Raw genomic sequence first — 19,377 nt, 5'->3', positions numbered from 1 at the left:
CACCTTTAGCTGACCCAGCTCCACTGGGCTTCCCAAAATAGCAAGTAGGAAGTAGGATGTCGAAAACAGAGCTTCCAAACGAGGTAGTGGGTGGACAGGCCTATTTATGGACACCTCTGTCTCCTGCTCACTGACATTGCCGCCCTCCGTGACCCCGGACCACAAATTCCTCCCTCTGGCTCACAGCCCTTCCTCCCAGGAACCTGGAGAGCTCGCCTGCCCCGTCCCAGCGCTGTGGCCAGTGCACCTGTGTCCCTGTCCCCTCCTGGTGAAGAGCTGCTGACCCCTAGAGCTCAGCCACCAGCACAGCCCCAGTTCTGGGCCAGCACCAGGTCCCCTACTTGCGGTCCCGTTTATTCTCACATCTATTCCTGTCTTTTTGCTCCTCCCCCAAGAGTGGAAGTCAAAGATACACATAGAAACCACAGGAAGTTTTCATTTTATTCTTATCCCGTGTCCACAGACCTTTTTACGTGGCAAGCCGGAGCCTTTGGGCCACAGCTGCTTTCTCCGGAGGATTTTGTAATAGTGGTTCCTGGGACGGGGCAGTTCTAGCAACTCCTACGTCTCCATGACACCTGTGCTCCTGTTCTGCTCTGTGTCCCCCCTGCACAAGGTGAGCCCTGCTCCGTGAGCACAGAGGCCAAATCTTCCGAAGCCTTGAGAAAGCAGATTCCAGGGATCCCAAACTCGAGACACCAGCTCGAAGCAAGACCGGGTTCCCAGGACTTGGGAGAAGACTGGGTCCTGGGACTGAGAGCCTCGCTGACCCTGCCCTGTTGGCAGGGGCCAAAGTCCAAAACTGGAGGTCTAGTCACTCCCGTTCACCACAGTTCTCATTTCACAGGCTTTCCCTTTGATTTCTTCTGTTTCTTCTGTTCTTCATATTCACGTATTTTCCGTTGGAAATAGCCTGTGGGTTCAGAAGCAGGTGTTAGAGGATGTAATCTCGCCAGGCAGACGGATGAGCTCAGGGATGAGGATCAGAAATACCCTTTCTGGCCTGGCTGGCATGGCTCAGTGGTTGAGCATCGACCTATGAACCAGGAGGTCATGGTTTGATTGCCGGTCAGGGCACATGCCCAGGTTGAGGGGCTCTATCCCCAGTGGGGGGTGTGCAGGAGGCAGCTGATCTATGATTCTCATCATTGATGTTTCTCTCCCTTTCTCTTTGAAGTCAATTTTAAAAAAATTTTTAAAGGAGAAAAAAAAATCCCCTGTCTGCTCCCTATACCCCCACTAAACCCACATTCTCATTGGGGAATTCCCACACCCTCACAGGCCTCTGGAGACCCCGTATTCCATTAGCCCCCAAAGGGGCTACAAGGAATAATTGGCTCCAGACTCAGAGCAAAGGGCCTCCTGCCCCTGATGAATAGAGCGACTTCTGCAAAGTGTCAGCCCGGGGCATCTCCTGAGGCTGAGTTCTTTCTTTCCAACCGGCCGATAAGATCCCAGCTGTCCTGGGGCCTCTGGAGGGAAGTGCCCTTTCCTCCCCTCAACTCAGGGCCAGGGCCAGTGATCCCGCAGGCCTAGGGGGTAGAGGTCCTCGCTGCCTACCTGCAGGAGGGTTCTTGCTCTTCTCAGCTTCCTGGATGAAAAGCGAGAAGAGCTGTGTCTTCACAAACTTCTTCACGAATCGGCGGTTGGCCTTGGAGGGCAGAGCCTTGTAGAAGGCCCGTTCTTGGAAGCGGCCTTGCCCGTTGGCCTCCCACCTGATGTAGGAAGCGTAGTGGCCGACGGTCTTGACAAAGAACTGCACGAACGGGCCTGACACATGCTCGTTGATTTGTTCTGGAGCTGTGGGGGACACGGAGACGCCGCTCAGGGAGGAGCCAAAGGATGAAACGGCCCACCTTTACCTTTGAGGGGCTGTCACTGCAGGCTGAGCGCTCCAAGGGTGGGGGTGGGGCGGGGGTCATAACCACTGATGGACTCTTTAAGGTGGGAGGCTGGGTATGAGTTCTCTACCATTGCTTAGGAAGAATAAAATCTCTGACTCGCCCCAGGATCCAGGCCTCAGGGACTGGCCCAGGCCTGCTGAGCAGGTTCATTTTAGTTCTGGAAGGGGAGGGTTGGGAACATGCCCTCAAGGGCCTTGGAGAACCCCACAATAAGAGGGGCCTGGGACTTACTCTGTTGCTCATCGATCCCCTGACCGAGAGACTCCAAGATGTCATCCTGAAGCTTGGGAGGTAGGATGTCTTTTTCGTCACCGACCTAGTCGAGGACAGAGTTGGGGAGGAGGTGTGAGTGGGGTGTTGGCAGAGAGAAGGGTGTGTCTGCACCCCCACTCATCCCCAAATTAATAACTGGTCACATAGGTGAGAAACAACAGAAGCCGTTTCTTGGTCTTTCAGCTGGACTCAGTGTTAGCAAGTCTCCTCTCCACCCCTGTGGTTCCTGGTTGGCACCCCTGCTCTGAGGCACCAACACTAATTGCCTGGCCCCGAGGTCGGTCACCTGCGATTTTCGTGTGTCATGGGCCCCCTGAGAGGGGAGAGGTCTTCTTAGCAGGGGTTCCCGCTCAACATGGATGAGCGAGCATGGAGGAGACGGGAGTGATGGAGTTAGTGGTGGGCCTGCAGGGGGTCTGAACCCAGATACTCACTGACATTAAGAAGGTTCCTTCACAAAGATTCACCAGCAGGACCTGCAATAAACACAGAATGGCTTTATCTCTTCCCCGTCGTCACAGACCTCCGGAGGCCCCGCCACCTCCATTTCAGCCCAAGTAGCATCTTCAATGCTCGTTTCGGTCTGACACTCCTTTCACCCCCTCCCGTTTGGAAACCTCAGTTCCTTTCCGGGGGAAAGGGTGTGAGGGTCCAGGACAGTGACGGCGAACCTTTTGAGCTCGGCGTGTCAGCGTTTTGAAAAACCCTAACTTAACTCTGGTGCCGTGTCACATATAGAAATTTTTTGATCTTTGCAACCATAGTAAAACAAAGACTTATATTTTTGATATTTATTTGATATATTTAAATGCCATTTAACAAAGAAAAATCAACCCAAAAAATGAGTTCGCGTGTCACAGGTTCGCCATCACTGGTCTGGGAAGAGGGATGGGAGAGAGCTGAGCTAGAAGGGGACACAAGATGAGGAAATCATAGCCAGTCACTCCCTTCATGAAGCCCTGGGTAGACTAACTGCTTCTAAATATGGAACATGTAGAACAAGGTAGGTGCTTTGCACCTGTGTCGCATGTAGTCCTCCCAACAGTCCTGGGGGGGCATGAACTGACCCAACTCACAGAAGCTGCCTGAGGTCCTACGGCTAACACACAGCAGGGCCAGAGCCCACGCCTCCAGTGCCCTGGCCTCAGGACTGCACCCTGTCCCCACTCTCGCCTTCAGCTCCCTCCCCCTGGTCAGCTTAGGACAGGATGGGCATCATTTCATCTCTCCATTCTTGCAACAGCCTAGAGACTCCCTCGGAGCTTCGGGAAACAGCGAGAGAAGGAAATGAGCGCAGGGTCAACAGGAAGACAGAAGGAAAGGCAGGAGGAGACCACGTGCCTGCAGGCTGCAGGTGAGGCAAGCACGGGGCTGGAACTAGGAGGCCTGGAATTCGGGGGCCCTGAGCTCCGGTACCAGCTCCATCACTCGCCTGAGGGGCCTTCCGTCTAGACCAGACAACACAAACAGACATCCCGCTGGTTGGATTCCAACCTGCAGATCTGCTTCCAGGATCCTCAGCGCGTTCTCAAATAACTGAATTCACTGCCAATGTTTACATTGGAGCCTTTCACATAAAATTTGGATTGGGGGTTTCTCCTCAAAAGTCGGGGAGTCTATGCCCTGGCCGGTGCGGCTCAAGTGGTTGGGCATCATCCCGTGCACCCAGAGGCTGCCGGTTAGATTCCCGGTCAGGGCACACGCACAGGAGGCAGTCGATCGATATTTCACTCTCACATCGATGTTTCTCTCTTTCCCTCTCCCCTCCTCTTTCTCTAAAAATCAATTAAAAATATTTTTTTAAAAAGTCAGGAAGTCTAACACTGGTTCTCATTTCTAAAGGACAACATTCAGAGAGAACTGAGTGCGGCCGCCCCCTTTGGGCTGGGCACGGGCTCAACAGTTTGCCATAACCCCCTCCCCCAGCCCCCACCCCAACCTGCTGGCCACTGAAATGCCTACTGAGCTCCTCTTTTCAGTCTGCTCGTGACAATGGGGTGAACGAACCCTCCCCCCCTGCTATTCCCCCCCCTCCCCCCCGTGCTCCCTTCTTCCAAATAAAAGGAAAAAGAGGGACTGGCAAGTGTGCCAAGAGACAGCGCCGGCGCTGTAATTACCCGTCCTCAGGGGAGAAAAGGTGAACTAGTCCGGGCCTGAAACCACTGTGTACATGGGCTCCTGTTTGTTTGGGGGGTTGGGAGCGAAGATTGTGGGTGAAGAATGTTTCTGTGATGTCGTTCCCCCAAATCTTCCTAGCACTGGGGTATATTACTGTCAAATAATCCCTTCCCGGGAGCTTATGTGGGGGTCAGGGAATCCCCTCACACCCGCAGTAGCCCCTGCCCACTCCACAGGGCAGCTGCGGAGGCGGGACAGAGGCCCAGGCCGGGGACGGCAGGAGCCAGCGCCTCGGCCTCGGCCTCGGGAAGCCTTCCTGCCTGGCCCCGGGGAGGAGCCCCGGCTGCTGAGAAGCCGGCTGCAGTGTCAGGAAGTTTCATAACTGACGGTATTGGGACACTGAAGCCCGATTGCTACACACGGGCTGGCCCTCTGTCCCCGTGAGTCACAAGGCGAAGGCTCGTTCAGAGGGCGTGTGTACTCAGCACTTCTGAGAAGGGCTGGGAGGGCCAGGAAGCGAGGAAGGAAAACATGTCTTTCCTTCCCAGCAGCACGTGGTGGAAGAGGGGCTCGGGGTCCGCTCCCTGTGCCCCGGCCCGGCCCGGCGTGGCCTGTGTGGCCTCGGAGATGCCCACTGAGCTCTCTGGACTTCCGTGGTGTCGTGCACCTGGGGGACGTCCTCCCACGAGGGCTGGTTCCAGGCCTCTGGAGCAGCTCACTGCTAGCCTCTCCCCGTGGCTGGCCCTTTGTCTGCACAGTCAGGGTTAGGCAGTGCAGACGCCCCCCAAAGTAGGTCTTCTCGCTTGAGGTGAGTAACATGCTCTCTCTGAAACTTCCTTCTGACAGCTCCAAGCAGGACACATGTCCTGAGTTGTCCCTCCAACACGGGAGACCGATGCATGCCAGGAATGCCTGCTCGGGGTGTCCTGACAACATCGAAGGGCTCTACCCTGATTGCCAACGGCCCTCTCAGCCACTCGGAAAGACAACTCCTGCTCCAAAGATCTGCCTGTTCAGGATTCAGCTTTCAGCGGGGCTGCATGAGTGAGCTCATGTCCAAGGAATGTGAGGGAACTCCAGAGGGCTGTGTGCCGCAAAACCCAGCTGTGCTTACCCGTTCCGATGGGGCAGGGGACCCCCAGGGCCCGCTCAGGGGGGCCAGCTGTCCCCGGACGGTCAGATGACCCCTCCACGAGCTACGTGCTTGAAGCCCAAAGGAGCAGAGAGCTGACGCTTACGGAGCATCAACTACATGTCAGGCCTCAGGCAGGGAGCTTTAGGCGGGTGATTTCCCCTGGAATCCAGGGCACTGAACACTGTCACCCCCGTTTTACAAAAGCAGCAGCTCAGGCTTAAACAGGTGAAGCAACCTGACCCAAATCACACTGCCCCGAGGAACAGAGCTGGGATCCGGCGCCAGGTCTGCCGGCCCCGAGTCACGGCTCTCAGTGCTCGCGCCTACCTCTTCCATGGGGCTGTCCAGGACCTCCTGCAGAAAGCGCATTTGCACTCCCACCATGAAGGGCGTGGGGCAGCAGACGGTGGCCAGGAGGCTCTCGGGGACCACGGGGATGTAGGTGTGCGCCCAGCTGAAGGGGTAGAGCAGCGCCGCGGCGGCGTGGATACACTGCGACAGGGTGCTGGGGACAGCGACAGGGACGAGAGTTAGAGGGGCCTCCCTGCGCCCCACCCCTGCCACCCCCACGCTGCCCACCACCCACAGCGGGTGCAGCCGGCCGGGAGCCACGCTGGTCCCTGTGGCTCCTCACAGCTGGGAGGGGAGGGGCGGGGGCGGGAGAGGCGCGGGCCCCTCTCCAGGATGGGCCTGCATTGGGCCTTTATTTGTCATAAGACTTTTCAGCAACAAAAGCGGCTCTAAGGAGCGGAGAGGGGAGAAACGCCTTCCCTCGAACCCATCACCGATGGAGCCCCTTCTATGCGCTCGGCACGGTCCTAAATATGTGGGTGCCAGGAACTGGGAGACGCAGCCCTGCTTCTCGGAGTTCGCAGTGCAGCCGAGGAGGCAGACAGTGAACACCGGGCAGCAGAGGCCAGGCCTGTCTCCCCCTCGCATCTCTCCAGCCCGGCCCAGGCCTTCCCTCTCCAGCTCTCTCCGGCCACTCCAGGCTGGTGCCTGAGTGCCTGGGAAATTCCTAGATTCCCGGAACCTCGCTCAGCAATTCCTCCCGGAAAGTCCCGCAGAGGGGCTCTGCCCTTTCCTACCAAGCACTGGGTAATTGCCGCCTGGTCACAGCGCAGGGCCAACTCCCAGCCACTCACGCAAGCACACAGCCCACTCTCTCTCTTCTCTGTCCCCCACTGGCTTTCATGGCTCCTCATTTCTCCTGGTTGCCCCCGACACCGGAGCCAATAAACACACGGATGCAGAAACCTCGTTCCAGTTCTTGGTATCAACCAGCACTCCCCGAGAGAGACCGGCTCAGAGAGCGGGCCAAGGCCGAGGCTAGCTGGAAGTTCCACCCACCCCACCCCCCATGTTTCAGGGATCTGACAGATGGTGTGGGAAGGAAGTGGGGAGAGATGGGATCTCCCTGGAGAAAGTCAACGTCCGAGAGGCAAGTCCTGCTGGCCCTGGCCCTGGCCCTGGCCCCGGCCAGCCAGCTGACCCGTGCGGTCACGTTCACTTCCCAGGCACCGATCTTAGGGGGAAAGGCCAGCACCCCAGCTCCAGCCACACAGAAACTTCTTTCCCCACAGGGCTGAGCGGGGAAAAGCTGGTTCCAAAGCAAAAGGTTACACCACTTCCCTCAAGGACTAGCTCACAACTAGTGCCTTTGTGTTGACACTGGTTTTTATAGAATGTTCTGCCCACAGACCCCACTCCCTGGCCGAGCTTCCTTTTCTCTGGGCGCCATGACATCCACCTGACCCTCTCTGGCCTAAGAGCTGGGTTCCCAACATCCTTTCCTTCCTCTTCCCTGACAGACAGAGCCAGAGTTGTCAGCCAGTATCCTCCCTCCGCAGACATGAACAGAAGGCCAACCGCCAGCTCTTTGATGGTGTTTTTTTCCTTCTCCATCCTGTCATGTCTCCCCTTGTCTTTCTCAGACTCAAAGGCCCTAAGAGGTAGAGACCAAGGCATGGCAATGCCCCGCTTCAACACACACAGGGGCACACTCAACTGCGAAGTTATTATTATGAATAACAGCTCAGCTCGGCCGGCCTGGCTCAGTGGTTGAGTGTCAACCTATGAACCAGGAGGTTATGGTTTGATTCCCAGTCAGGGCACATGCCCAGGTTGTGGGCTCGATCCCCCTTGGGGGAGGGGGCGGGGAGAGCATGCAGGAAGCAGCCAATAAACAATTCCCTCTCCTCATTGATGTTTCTATCTCTCTCTCCCTCTCCCTTTCTCTCGGAAATCAATAAAAATATATATATATTTTTAAAAAAAGAATAACAGCTCACACTTACTAATCTGTGCCTGGCAGGGTGCTGGCTGCCTAATGTGAACTATTTCATTTAATCCTCACCACAACCTCACGAGACAGACAGTCGCTTCCTCCATTTTACCGATAAGAAGATCATGACTTCAACAAGTTAAGAAGCTAACTTAAGGGAACCACGTAGCTAAGAATAGGACTTGAACCTCTTTGTGCTGATTCAAAACCTACGCTTCCACCCACGACAGAATTCTACATCCCCTTCGGGTCAAAGGCCATGTCTTGTTTGCCTGTATCCTCCCGAAGGCTTGGCATCCGAGACACAGTTCACACACGCGTGTCTGTTGAATGCATGAGTGAATGGATAGCTGTGCTTGTCATTAAGGATTACGGCCTTGACCTCCATACCACTGCATGCCTTCCTGCCTGAACCTTTCAAAAGCAGAGTCATATCTGCACCCACCCTAACGCTCTCCGCCCGGGCCATCCCCTGGACACTTCTTGGCCTTTTCTGAGCTCGGTCAGAACCCTCCTCAGGCCTGGGCAGCAACCAAGTTGGAGGGCAGAAGCAGATTAGTGCTGGTCCAGACCCGGAGGCAGGAGGGCGGGAACCCGGGCCCCACAGCCTGACTTCCTCTGGGGACCCTCCGGCCGTTCCCCTGAACCCGAGGACGCCAGTCCGTTCGGCTGAGCCGCTCAGTGGCTGGACCCACCTGAGACCTTCTGCCAGGAAGATGATTCTCCTCTCCAGCACCGCGGAGGCGAAGAGCTGAAGAATCTGTTCGAAGCTGAGACAGCGCAACAGAGAACTGAAGTCCACGTGTTCCAGGTGGGAGTCCAGGGGCCGCGTCAGGGAGATGAACTTGGGGAAACCAGAGAGGTTGTCATCACACTGAAGCCTCACGCAGTCGGCCTCCACGGTCCCCGCAGGAGTGAACCCCATCCTGTCTCTCCCACGCTAAACCCACCTGTGGTTTCCTTCCGCCCTGGGGACAGCACGGCCCACGAGGCCCTGCCCCCCTGCCAGCCTCACGGAGCCCACTCCACCTCCTGCCCGCTTCCCCACCACCTCCTTCCTGTGCCCCGGGCATGTCACGCTCTTTCTGGCTGGACGTCCTGCACAGGTGAGGCCCCCGGGACCCCCCTCCTCCCAAGTTCTTGTCCCCCCTAGTCTCAGAGGCTCTCCTCGGCCACTTAAAGCAACGCGTGCTCTCCGTCCTTTCTCTGTAGCATCCTGGTTTTTTCCCCTTTCATCAAATCATACAATTTTTTAATTATACATTTGTCTGTTTCCTTATTGAACGTCCGTCTCCCCCAACTAGACTTTTAGCTCCATGAGGTCAGGGGTCACGTTCATTGTATTCACCACTTTACAGCCAGGAAATCGTGCAGCTCGGGGTCCAGCAAGCACGCCCTACTTATTTTCTGAGCAAGTGACAAAGCCCAGCCCACCCCCACCTTGATTTTATATGGAGAAGCCAAGGTTCAGAGGGACACGGATTACCCAGAGGAATAGGGGTCAGCATGGAATTCTTAAAACAATGTTCTGCCTCAAAACAGTGGTGTCCCGGGCGGCCTGGGTGGGGACTCAGGGGCGGGGAGGGGTGATAAGAAATGGACAGATGGAGGCCTCCGGCAGAGCTAGAGCGCAGAGACCGGAGGGTGAGGGTGGGGCACGGGGGCCGGTGGCAGGTTGGGGCTGGGGGCAAAGTCCACCTGGCACCAGGAACCTCGGCTCCCGTGGCTTATTTATTACACATACAAGTCTTGGCGGCTTGAATAGTGAGTGAGTAGGCCAGGGGTCCTCGAACTTTTTAAACAGGGGCCAGTTCACTGTCCCTCAGACCGCTGGAGGGCCGGACTATAGTTTAAAAAAAAACGATGAACAGATTCCTATGCACACTGCACATGTCTTATTTTGAAGTAAAAAAACAAAACGGGAACAAATACAATATTTGTATTTGCATGTGGCCCGCGGGCCGTCGTTTGAGGACCCCTGGACTAGGCCTTGTGAGCGGCCGGTTGGGAGGATGGGAAACTGTGGGTTGGATATTCAGCTCTGACGATAATTCAAGCCAGACCCAGCCCCCGCCTGGCTCAGTGCGTCTGCATGTTAACCAGTGAGTGAAGGGCTGTAGGGCTGCGAGGAGCGGTGTCGCAGAGGCCTGCCCCCTCCAGCCAGAGCGGGTCTCACCTCTTTACTGAACCCACCTCGGTGCCCGAGTCGGGGATGAAGCTCTTGAGGGTGACGGTCTTGCCGGGAGCGGGGAAGGCGGCCTCCCGCAGGCCCTGCATGAACGGGTAGATGACGGCCATGGAGATCTGATGCCGCTTCTCCACCTCATCCAGGATCTGCAGGAAAAGGACCCGGGAGGCGAGGCTCAAAGGGATGCAACGGGGAGGGCGGCAGAGGCCCCGGGTGTGAGGGTCCCGTGCTGGTCCAGCCCGTCTTCCCGTGTCTTCTCTGCCCCTCCCCCGCGAGTCCTCTCTCCTCCCTGGCACAGACCAGTCTACTGCTTCCTCCTGGCCTCCTTCTTCTCATCCTCCCTCGACCTACCCACATGCTTCCCTTCTCCGAACCTCAACATAAGCTACCTTCCCGGGAAGCCATCGCAGGGTAAACTCATCATCCACTTGACACCACGTTCATCGTGATGGTTGGGATGAGGGCCTACAAGGCTGGTTCCGCTTGGCACCACTCTGCCCCTCAACTTTCGCTGGAAACTGCCCAGGGCCAGGGCCAGCCTCTGTCCCCCATGAATGCATGCTCCACCCAAGCAAGGCTGCCAGAGTCCCTGCCTTCACCCTCCCAGGGGCCTGCTGGGGGCAGAGCACACCGAGCCCCTTTCGTGGCCACCAAGACCCGCCCTCTCCATTCTGACGGCCCCTCTGATCCCACTCAGGTGTGTGGCTCTCAGCGAGCTCCAGCAGAAGTCCTGGCGTCCCCAACGCCCCAGCGGCCCTGGAAGGCCCTGAAGGGAACCCGGCATCGTATAATAATAGTCGCCATAGCTCTTTAGAGCTCAGCCTTTCTCACAGATCACCTCACTCGAGCCTCACACCAACCATGGCATAGGAAGGCGCGGGTCATATATGCATCTGACAGACGAAGACACGGAAAACTCCAGACTCCTAACCGGAGCTCCTCCCTGCGCCTCCAGCTGCTTTCTGGCCTGACCGGAGTGGGAGGAGTGGGACCCCGGGGCTCTCAGCGGGGGAGACGGTTCCCTGCACTCGGTTCTCACTTTTCTGTGAAATCAAGTCCAGCCCAAGCCCATCTCCGCCTGGGTTCTCCCGCCTGGGCCCGCCTGGCCCCGCTGACGGGGAGGCACTCCCTGAGCACTGAGGGAGCACCGTGGGGCGGCAGCTGGGCAGGCAGCCAGGCAGCCGGCAGCCGAACAGGCCCAGCAGGCCCAGGAATCCCGCCCCGGCCCTACCTTGGAGAACAGGCCGAAGCAGCCGATGCAGCTGATGATGCAGTACACCCTGGGGAGCCGAGGGCCGCGGCCGGCGGGCTGTGGGGGGAGAGAGCCTCCTTCAGGGCTGCAGCCCCCAGGCCTTTGGGGACAGCGGGGCACGAGCTGGAGGCTGGGGACGCATGGTGAAAGGTGGGCCGGATGGAGGAAGGCCTGGGCAGGCGCAAGGAGGCCAGAGCGGCCACCAAAGTCCAAAGAAAGTGGCTGTGAGGGGGCTGGAGGGCTCACAGGCAGGCACTGCCACCATGGGGGGTCGGCAAAGAGCACGGACCAGCGTGCTGCGGGGACGAGGGAGGACAACACTGAGAATCCTGAGAGCCCAGGGCAGGTGTTCAAATCCCGGTCTCTGCTCCGGGGGCTCCCGGGGCCACGGCACCAAGGCCCAGACGGGGATGTTGGGAGAGCAGAGACCACGGCAGGGCCTGCAGGAGTCCCCTGGGTAGGCGGGCGAGGGGGCACGTGTCCCTGTTCTGCAGGCTGCAGGGGGCACTAACATGGCAGCGGGTGCTGGGCTGTGCTCTCTACAGCCGCCACTGCCAGGGGCCTGGGCTTGTGCGGCTGAGGCCTGGCAAGCCCCCTGAGGAGCCGGAAGGCTGCAGAGAGGAGGGGACAGTTCTGAGCTGCACAGACCAGGAGGCGCCTGCAGTAGCCGATCTTCCTGCTCCCATCCACGTTGGTCAGCACGAAGGAGAAGGTCTCCCTGAGGAAGAGACACGAGACTCTCATTTGCCCACTAGACCAGGGATGGCGAACCTATGACACACGTGTCAGAGTTGACACGCGAACTCATTTTTTTGGTTGATTTTTCTTTGTTAAATGGCATTTAAATATATAAAATAAATATCAAAAATGTAAGTCTTTGTTTTACTATGGTTGCAAATATCATAAAAATTTCTGTAGGTGACACGGCACCAGAGTTAAGTTAGGGTTTTTCAAAATGCTGACACGCTGAGCTCAAAGGTTCGCCATCCCTGCACTAGACTGTACAACGGCATCAGGGGAGTGCCAAGGGGGGCGAGGAGGACCCGGGAGCTGCTGGCCGGTCAGGAGAGCGGTACTAGTACCAGGAGAGTAAGTGCTTATCGGTGTCAACCTCCAAAGGCATCATCTCATTGAATTCTCAAAACAGCCCTTAGAGGAAAGTTTGCTTGTTATCCCTGCTTTAAAGTTGAAGGGACTGAGGCGGAGAGGGCATTTCTCATGCAGGCCATTCAACTCCTAGCCGTGCAGCCAAAACTCGAACTCAGACAGTCAAGTCCCAGGGCTCCTGCTGGAAGGGACGTTGCTACGTCACCTTCTTAGAGGGCCAGGGCCTTCTTCTAAGCCCAGCTTCCGCCAGTGGCAGAGTCAAAACCCAGAGACGTCACTCCCAGCACGAGGGAAGGGAATCCCACCCTTCTCTGCTCAGAGGTAACTGGTCAACCTGTGGGCCAAGATCCTTGGTCTTACGGGGCCCCAGGCAAGATGGTTATACATGAATCCACTGAGCCCCTCCCCGTCAGGAGGAGAGCTGGTAAGAGACGGGCATACAGGCCACGTGAGGGGCCACAGGAACCATCAGGCTCACACGGGCCCTTCTGCCCCGATCCCACAGGCCCCGTCTCAGGGCCGGCAGTTACCTGGGATACTCAGTGAGTGGGGCCCACTCGTTCCCATCCGGGAAGCAGAACAAGGGGATGGCACTGAGCAGCCGTTCCTCTTCCTCCTGCTGGCCCCGAAGCAGGTTCTCCCGCTGTAAGGACAGGAAAGGAGATGAGCCGATGGTGCACGTAGGGGCCTCAGGAGAGGGCAGGAGGGCAGGGGCAGCAGGAGGGGGCAGGAGGCAGGGGCCCCAGGAGAGGGCAGGAGGCGGGCAGGCAGGCGGACTTCTTTTGAGGCTCTAGCACAATCTTAGGATAAGCTTGTCCATGGCACGGGGTCCTCTGCCTGTCACTCTACACAGGGACTTTGTTCTGGGTCTGGCTGGACGGACCCCAAGGCCGAAACAGCCCGTCCCGGGCCACGTCTACATGAACCCGAGTTAGACTTCAGTGTCTGAGGATCCGCGTAGTCAGGAAGGCGGCCAGGCCACCCGTGAACACAGAAGGGCCCTGAGACCACTCGCTTCCTGCGAGGACCACGTCCCAGAGGTAACACCTCGCAGAAGAGAAGCGGCCAGCTCACCGGCCCCACTTTCAGGGTGAAGGAGATCTCTGCGGCCCAGGGCAGGGGCAGTGAGGAGCCCAGTGTGTGGGCACGTGACCACGGGCTGCCCCGCCCCCTCCTTCCCACGGGGGTGCCTGGGAGGAGCTCAGGCAGAAGGTAAGCTTCGCCACAGAGGAGGGTGACTGGGATGGAATCTGGGAGAACCAGGAGGTCCCCAAAGGGAAGAACAAGCCTAGTTTGCCGGCCAGGGAGCCTAGGTCAGCTCCTCACAAAGAGGCCAGGCCTAGATTCTGTGGGTGATAACAGGAAACAAGAGCGGGCGAGCTCAGGGCACACACACACACCCCCTGCCCCCCTGTCGCCTCTCAAACACCCCACCCTCTGTCCCCTCCCCCCGCCCCCCCTTGCAGTCCTTACCTTGGGAAACTGGTAGGTGATCGTCGGCTCATAATCCTCCCCCGATCGCCTCCTTTTGAGGGAAACCACGAGGAGGTATTCGAAGAAATGCTGTCCTCCGGCGAAGGTGGCCAGGCAGTGCTCCGGGGCCCGCTCCGGCTCCTTTGCAGCCTCCCCCGGGCTGTCCTGGACAGACCCTGAAACCAGACACGTGGCCCACTCGGATCTCACAGGTCCACGCCCCGAGTGGGGACTGCGAGGCTCCAGGCAGCTTCAGCACCTCAAGGCCCCCTGCCCACGCCGAGGTCCCCGGAGCCGGCCCAGCACCCAAGGTCCTGGAATGGGATCAGAGCCAGCTGGGTAGTTTCCACGCCAGCCCTGGGGATGTGCAACCACGCGGAGCCACCGGGAGAAAAGAAAGCACTGATTTGGAAGCCGAGGAAATGTACTGGGGAGGCCCCGTGGGAGGCCCCGTGCCCCGGGCACTGCCTGCCCTCAGGGTGCCCAGCGCAGCACCTGCAACATGCCCCAGCAGACCTGTGCTCACTGCATCAGAAGAGGCCCACGGGCCATGTGGCTGTGACCACACCAACCCCCCCAGGGGGTATGACAGGCTCTAAAGACCCGCAGGGGAACCTCCCAGCGCAGTCACATGGGAGGAGGAGGTCAAGATATAAAAGGAAGAAGGAAAAGAAGTGTTTCAAGGAAGAAACAGCCCCAGAGAGGAGAATCACCCGTGGGGAAAAAGGAATCCAGTCCAGACCTGGTGGGATTCGGGACCGCCATTTGTGGAGCTGCCTGAGCATCCCGCCTACCAGTGGTCCTGCCATCGTCCCGGGCCTGTGGGGCATGGAGCGCTGGCTGCCCTCGCCCACAGCGACTGGCTACAGAAAGCCCCAGGAGAGAGCTGCTGCTTCAGCTTCCGACCCTGGCGCTAGGCAGACAGGCCCCACGCTGTCTCCCAGATGAAGGAGAGCAGTTTCCATCCCGGGCACCCAATGGGTGAGCAAGCCGGCTGTGACGGGACCCAGGCAGGAGGCAGGAAGCCCGCACTGACACAGGCAGCATCCTGGCACGCTGCTCAGACCTCAGCTCCTCCCAGGAGCCCCAGGGTGTGGTGAGACAAAAGGTCGTAAGTAAACACCTCCAAGGCCCAGCTGCTTCTGGGCTCAGGGCTTTGACTTCTGGGCCGGAGGTTGTACAATGGGCTTATTTACAATCTGGGTCAAGTGAAGAATGCGAGATAGCATCAGGCTGCAGGCACTGGGGACTCCTGAGCCTTTTATCCCCAGAACTTTGACTTGTGGCCTTTCACTTCGAAACTGGGTCAACAGCAGCCCCAAACCCCTGCAAGGCCACCTGGAACTTCCAGGACCAAACACCCCCACAGCCAGCATGCCACTACGTCTGTCCGGTGACATCCAAGAGGAGAGATGCTTCCAGGAGGAGGGAAACCTGGACATCAAGACACACCTAAAAAGCCTCCTCTCCTGCTGGTGGAGCAGAGAGCAAAGTCCGTGTCTGAGCCGCAGAGCTCCTGACGGTCCAGATCTGCGTCGGATCATCTCTTCCCCTTGCAACACCTCCCGGACAGGCTTCTCTCCCTGGGACCTGTCCCAGGGTCCCAGCAAAGGATCCCTCTTGCAAATAGAAAGCGCTGACATTCTCCTGGCCTGCAGGAGGGAACTGGCTGCACCAGCAACAGTAGAGAGCACCTGGGGGAACTCTGCCCCACCCCCACTCCTGCTCAGTCTTTTATATTTTAATATACTTTTTATTGATTTCAGAGAGGAAGGGAGAGGGGGAGAGAGAGAGAAACATCAATGATGAGAGAGAATCGTTGATTGGCTGCCTCCTGCATGCCCCACTGTGAGGATCAAGTTCACAACCTGGGCATGTGCCCTGACCGGGAATCAAACCGTGACTTCCTGGTTCAGAGGTTGACGCTCAACCGCTAAGCCACGCCAGCCAGGCCTGCTCAGCCTTTGTTCCCTGTTGGGCCAGGTCAAGTGTTCTGCTCAAGCTAAAAGCAGAGCAACTGGCCCCTGGGGCCCTAGTGGTGTCTGGAGGCTGTGTCTGGGGGCTGGGAAGGAGAGAAAGGGTAGCACTAAGTCACCTAGAAGTCTTGCATAAACCCCTGAGCGAGCACATGTACGAGGTAAGAGACAAGGACTTTGGCCAGGCAGCCGCGTCTAACAGAAGCCAGGAGGCCAAAGGGTTAGATGCCAGAGTCTGCCACTCCGGCGGAGAATGAGCAGTCCTCCGGAAGAGAGCGGGTTCTGGAATAAAGAAGAGCTTCGAACCTGGCTTTCGTCGGACGAGTAGAAGCCACACTCAGTGGCCCAACCATGACTCCTGGGGCGAGCCCCCGTCACAGTCAATAAGGATGTGACGCATACTGTAATGGTGAGAACAGTGACCCAGATCACCGCGCACCCTCACCACTCCTTGCTCGCAACCTGCACAGACTTGTTGTTGTACAATCCTCACCATCTGTCTGAGGAACAAGCATGTTGCTGATACAGATGGGGAAACCGAGGCACAAAGAAATCCAGAGACTATGAACAGAATCCGTGGGGGGTGGGGATCGTGAGAATTCTGTGCCCATGCTCCCGCCCTCTGGACGCGGCACACACAGAACGGCGCACCAAAGTGGGATGCCTCGTGTTTGCCACGGACTTTGAGAATCCACACCTTTTCACGGATCCTTCCAGAACCTCAGGAAATTACTCCTTTCCTCAAATCATTTGGGTTGCAGTTTACAGACCATTCGTTCCTGCTCTATTAGGAGAGCCCAAGGAACAGCAAAACTCATAAACTCGAGCAAAAAAGTGACTAGACCTTTGGGGTTGAGGCCCAAGAAACGCAGAAGAGATGGCCTTCTCCTGTCTTTCCAAGGGGGTTATCAGCCGGAGAGAGGACATCCGTCAGACTCGCACGCGTCATACAGGTCACCCCATTTAATCCCCGGAGGAATGATTATCCCGGGTGTTTCACTGAGGAGGGAGCCAGCCTTTCTAAGGAAGTCAGGAGTCTGGTTACACTTGTTCCTCCACCAGGAAGCTCCGCCCACAGCCATCTGAGGAAAGTCCCAGAAAAGACTAGAATATAGGTGAGGGCAGTTTCTGAAACCTGCATCTGAAAAGCTGGCCTTTCCTCTTCTAGCTCATCTGCCTTGAACCCGGGACCACCCCCACTGCCACTCCTCCCGCCAGCATGATTGACACATCCGTGTGTGTGTGTGTGTGTGTGTGTGTGTACACACCCTCCTACCACACAACTGCCCTGCAGGGAGGGGAACTCCCAGGAAGGCGGAGGACAGACGGCAGGCAGGCAAGATGAGGAAACACTCTCCTGGCCTAACAGGTGCCAGGCCTCGGGACAGGAGTCCCGGCTGCTAGTCTTCCAGCCCCTCAACCTCCCGGAAGCTCCTCCGGGCACGAGCCTCACCTTGTCTGGGGGGCCAGGGTGGTTGGGAACACCCGGAATGTCTCCTGTGGCTGCAGGGAGCAGACCCCGTTCCTCCACCCCCACAGCTGGGGTTGAGAGAGACCAGAGAAGAGAGGCCAGCGGCCCCACCCTGCACTCAGCCGGGCCACTGCAGGTTCCCGACCTCTGTCCCCACCCGTGGTCTCTGACCTCCCTGCCTCCGTTGGGGTGAAATGACAGATACTGGAACCCCATGGTTAGGGAGAACAGCCAGGGCTGGGGTGGAGGGCAGGGGTAATGGCAGGAGCACTGACTTCACCCCCAGGTCTCCCCGACGCTGGGGGTTGCACTTGGGAACGTGGCTTCCTTCACTCAACCTTGTGATTTGCCAGCGCTAGAGCGGTGGGCTGCCCGTCCACCCAGCTCCCTTCTCCTCGGACAGCGGGACCTGTGGGCAGGGGAGCTGAGGGTTCTGGCGAGTGGAAGAGGCAATACATGTTTGCAGAATGAATGGGGGGGGAAGAATGAATTCCTAATCGCCTTCCTTCCCGAGCTCAGGGCCCTGCCGAGAAGGAGGAGCACCACTCGAATGTGACTCCCCACAGCGCGGAGGACTGACCCCCACTTCGCTGCCCAGGGGCTCCGGGAGGCCGGACTTGCCTGGTTCCCGCTAAGGCGCCACCCCAGCTCTGCTCTAGGCCACGCTCTCCACCGGCCCTGGGGCGGGGGTGTCACGGCGTCGGGGAGCCCAGTTTTGCGTGGCTTTTGGAGGCGCAGAGGCGGGGCGGGGGCCCGGGGCTGAGGCGGGGTCTCGGGGAGGGCGCTCCCGGCGCTCTGCGGTCTCACCACCAGCTTCCTGGCTGGAAGGACACGTGGCCCCGGGGCCCCACCACCGTTTCCTCTGCCCCGTCGCCTCCCCCTGCACCCCCTGGGGCCTGGCAACTCCCTGACCTCCGACCTTGTCCGCCCCCGGCCCCGTCCACCCACCTGCGCACCTGAGCTGCCCAGCCCGCCCGAGTGCGCGGCGGACCCGGACCCGGACCCGACCCGGACCCAGACCCGGACCTGGACCCGGACCCGGACCCAACCCGACCCGACCCTCCGCGCCGCCCGGCCCGGCCCCCGCCGCGGTCAGCCGGTGTCCTGGCCCCGTCCCCGCGCTGTCCCCGCGCTGTCCCCGCGCTGTCCCCGCGCTGTCCCCGCGCCCCGGCCGGCACTAACCCCCGCGGCCGCGCTTCAGTCGCAGGCTGGCTCGGAGGCGGCGGCCGAGCCCATCCATGGCCCCTCCGGTGCCCGGCGCCCGCTCCCAGGTCCGCGCCGGCCCCGCCCCGCCCCCTGCGGACCTCGCGGGGCGACACTTTCACTTTCACGCGGGGGGAGGCCGCGGGGACCTGCCGGGCGGGGCGAGGCGGGGCGTCGCACCTTCCGGACGCGGCCCAACCCCCCACCCCCCCTCCTGCTCACCTGGGCGGGCCGCGTGGGGTGACAGAGGGCGCTCGTAGGCGTCCGGACGGGGCGGCGCCACCCCGCTCCCACCCTCCGCGGGTCCCGGGGAGGCCAGCGCCTACCTCCGCGGCTCCAGCCGGGAATGCCCCGTGGGCACCCGCGCACCTTCCAGGCGGCTCCCCACTGACCCCAGGAGCGGGGAGCTCGTTGGCTGAACCCTTCCAATCGCTCCGTCTCTCCCCCTGCGACTGCCTTGTCCAGATCTTTGGCCATATTTGTCCTTCTGCCCCCGCGGGGCGCAGGGCGTGTGAGCCCGCCTTGCTCACAGCCTCTTCCACTTCCCCACGTAGCGGACCGAGGGGAACCGGGCCACCGGCTCCTGGAGATGCGGCCTGGGTCCTGACCCGCCTTCTCAGCAACCTGCTCTGTTTGCTTTTAATTGATTGGACTAACATTGGATAATAGCATATACATTTCAGATGTGCAGCCTTATAATTCCACAGCTACATATACTCACTCTGTTGTGCGCTCACCACCCGAAGAAGTCTGCTCTCCTCCCATCACCATATATTTGACCCTCTTTGCTCGCTTCCTTTTCCCCAGGCACCGCTTCCCCTCTGGTAACCACCATTCTGTTGTCCGTATCTATGAGTCTGGCTGTTTGTTTGTTTGTTTGTTTTCTCCTTCGTTGGATGATTGCATAAAGAAACTGTGGTATATATACATGCAATGGAATACTACTCAGCCATAAGATGATGAAATCTTGCCATTTATGACAACATGGATGGT

General features: G+C 58.8%; 1 protein-coding gene across 4 annotated transcripts; it reads right to left on the bottom strand.

Moving 5' to 3' along the window:
- Nucleotides 1-422: 422 nt before the first annotated feature.
- On the bottom strand, nucleotides 423-19,045 carry DENND2D (DENN domain containing 2D). Of its 4 annotated transcripts, none has more exons than XM_036343051.1 (12): nucleotides 18,711-19,045; nucleotides 13,735-13,910; nucleotides 12,792-12,904; nucleotides 11,803-11,872; nucleotides 11,134-11,211; nucleotides 9,908-10,048; nucleotides 8,410-8,558; nucleotides 5,758-5,935; nucleotides 2,612-2,653; nucleotides 2,136-2,220; nucleotides 1,561-1,800; nucleotides 423-913 (listed from the first exon to the last, which is right to left on the bottom strand). In XM_036343051.1, the coding sequence occupies exons 1-12, from the start codon at nucleotides 18,859-18,861 to the stop codon at nucleotides 837-839; spliced, it is 1,500 nt and encodes a 499-aa protein (XP_036198944.1). In that variant the 5' UTR covers nucleotides 18,862-19,045; the 3' UTR covers nucleotides 423-836. The 4 variants fall into 4 exon arrangements, with proteins under 4 accessions (XP_036198944.1, XP_036198946.1, XP_036198947.1 ...); XM_036343053.1 differs by lacking the exon at nucleotides 18,711-19,045 and adding an exon at nucleotides 18,364-18,534; XM_036343054.1 differs by lacking the exon at nucleotides 18,711-19,045 and adding an exon at nucleotides 14,448-14,772.
- Nucleotides 19,046-19,377: the final 332 nt, after the last annotated feature.

This window comes from Myotis myotis, unplaced genomic scaffold (genome assembly GCF_014108235.1).
Source record: "Myotis myotis isolate mMyoMyo1 unplaced genomic scaffold, mMyoMyo1.p scaffold_m19_p_18, whole genome shotgun sequence".
Taxonomy (NCBI): Eukaryota; Metazoa; Chordata; class Mammalia; order Chiroptera; family Vespertilionidae; genus Myotis; species Myotis myotis.
The sequence above is the reverse complement of the archived record's forward strand: the minus strand, read 5'-3'. Positions and strand labels throughout refer to the sequence as shown.

What these genes read in the sequence shown, in the direction of transcription:
- DENND2D (XM_036343051.1), bottom strand. Translation starts at nt 18,861, where the DNA reads ATGGCCAAAGATCTGGACAAGGCAGTCGCAGGGGGAGAGACGGAGCGA. An exon ending in TCCCGGCTGGAGCCGCGGAG is followed by an intron (nt 13,911 to 18,710) that starts GTAGGCGCTGGC and finishes GTCTGGTTTCAG; the next exon opens with GGTCTGTCCAGGACAGCCCG. An exon ending in TGGACAGCCCCATGGAAGAG is followed by an intron (nt 2,654 to 5,757) that starts GTAGGCGCGAGC and finishes TGTTTATTGCAG; the next exon opens with GTCCTGCTGGTGAATCTTTG.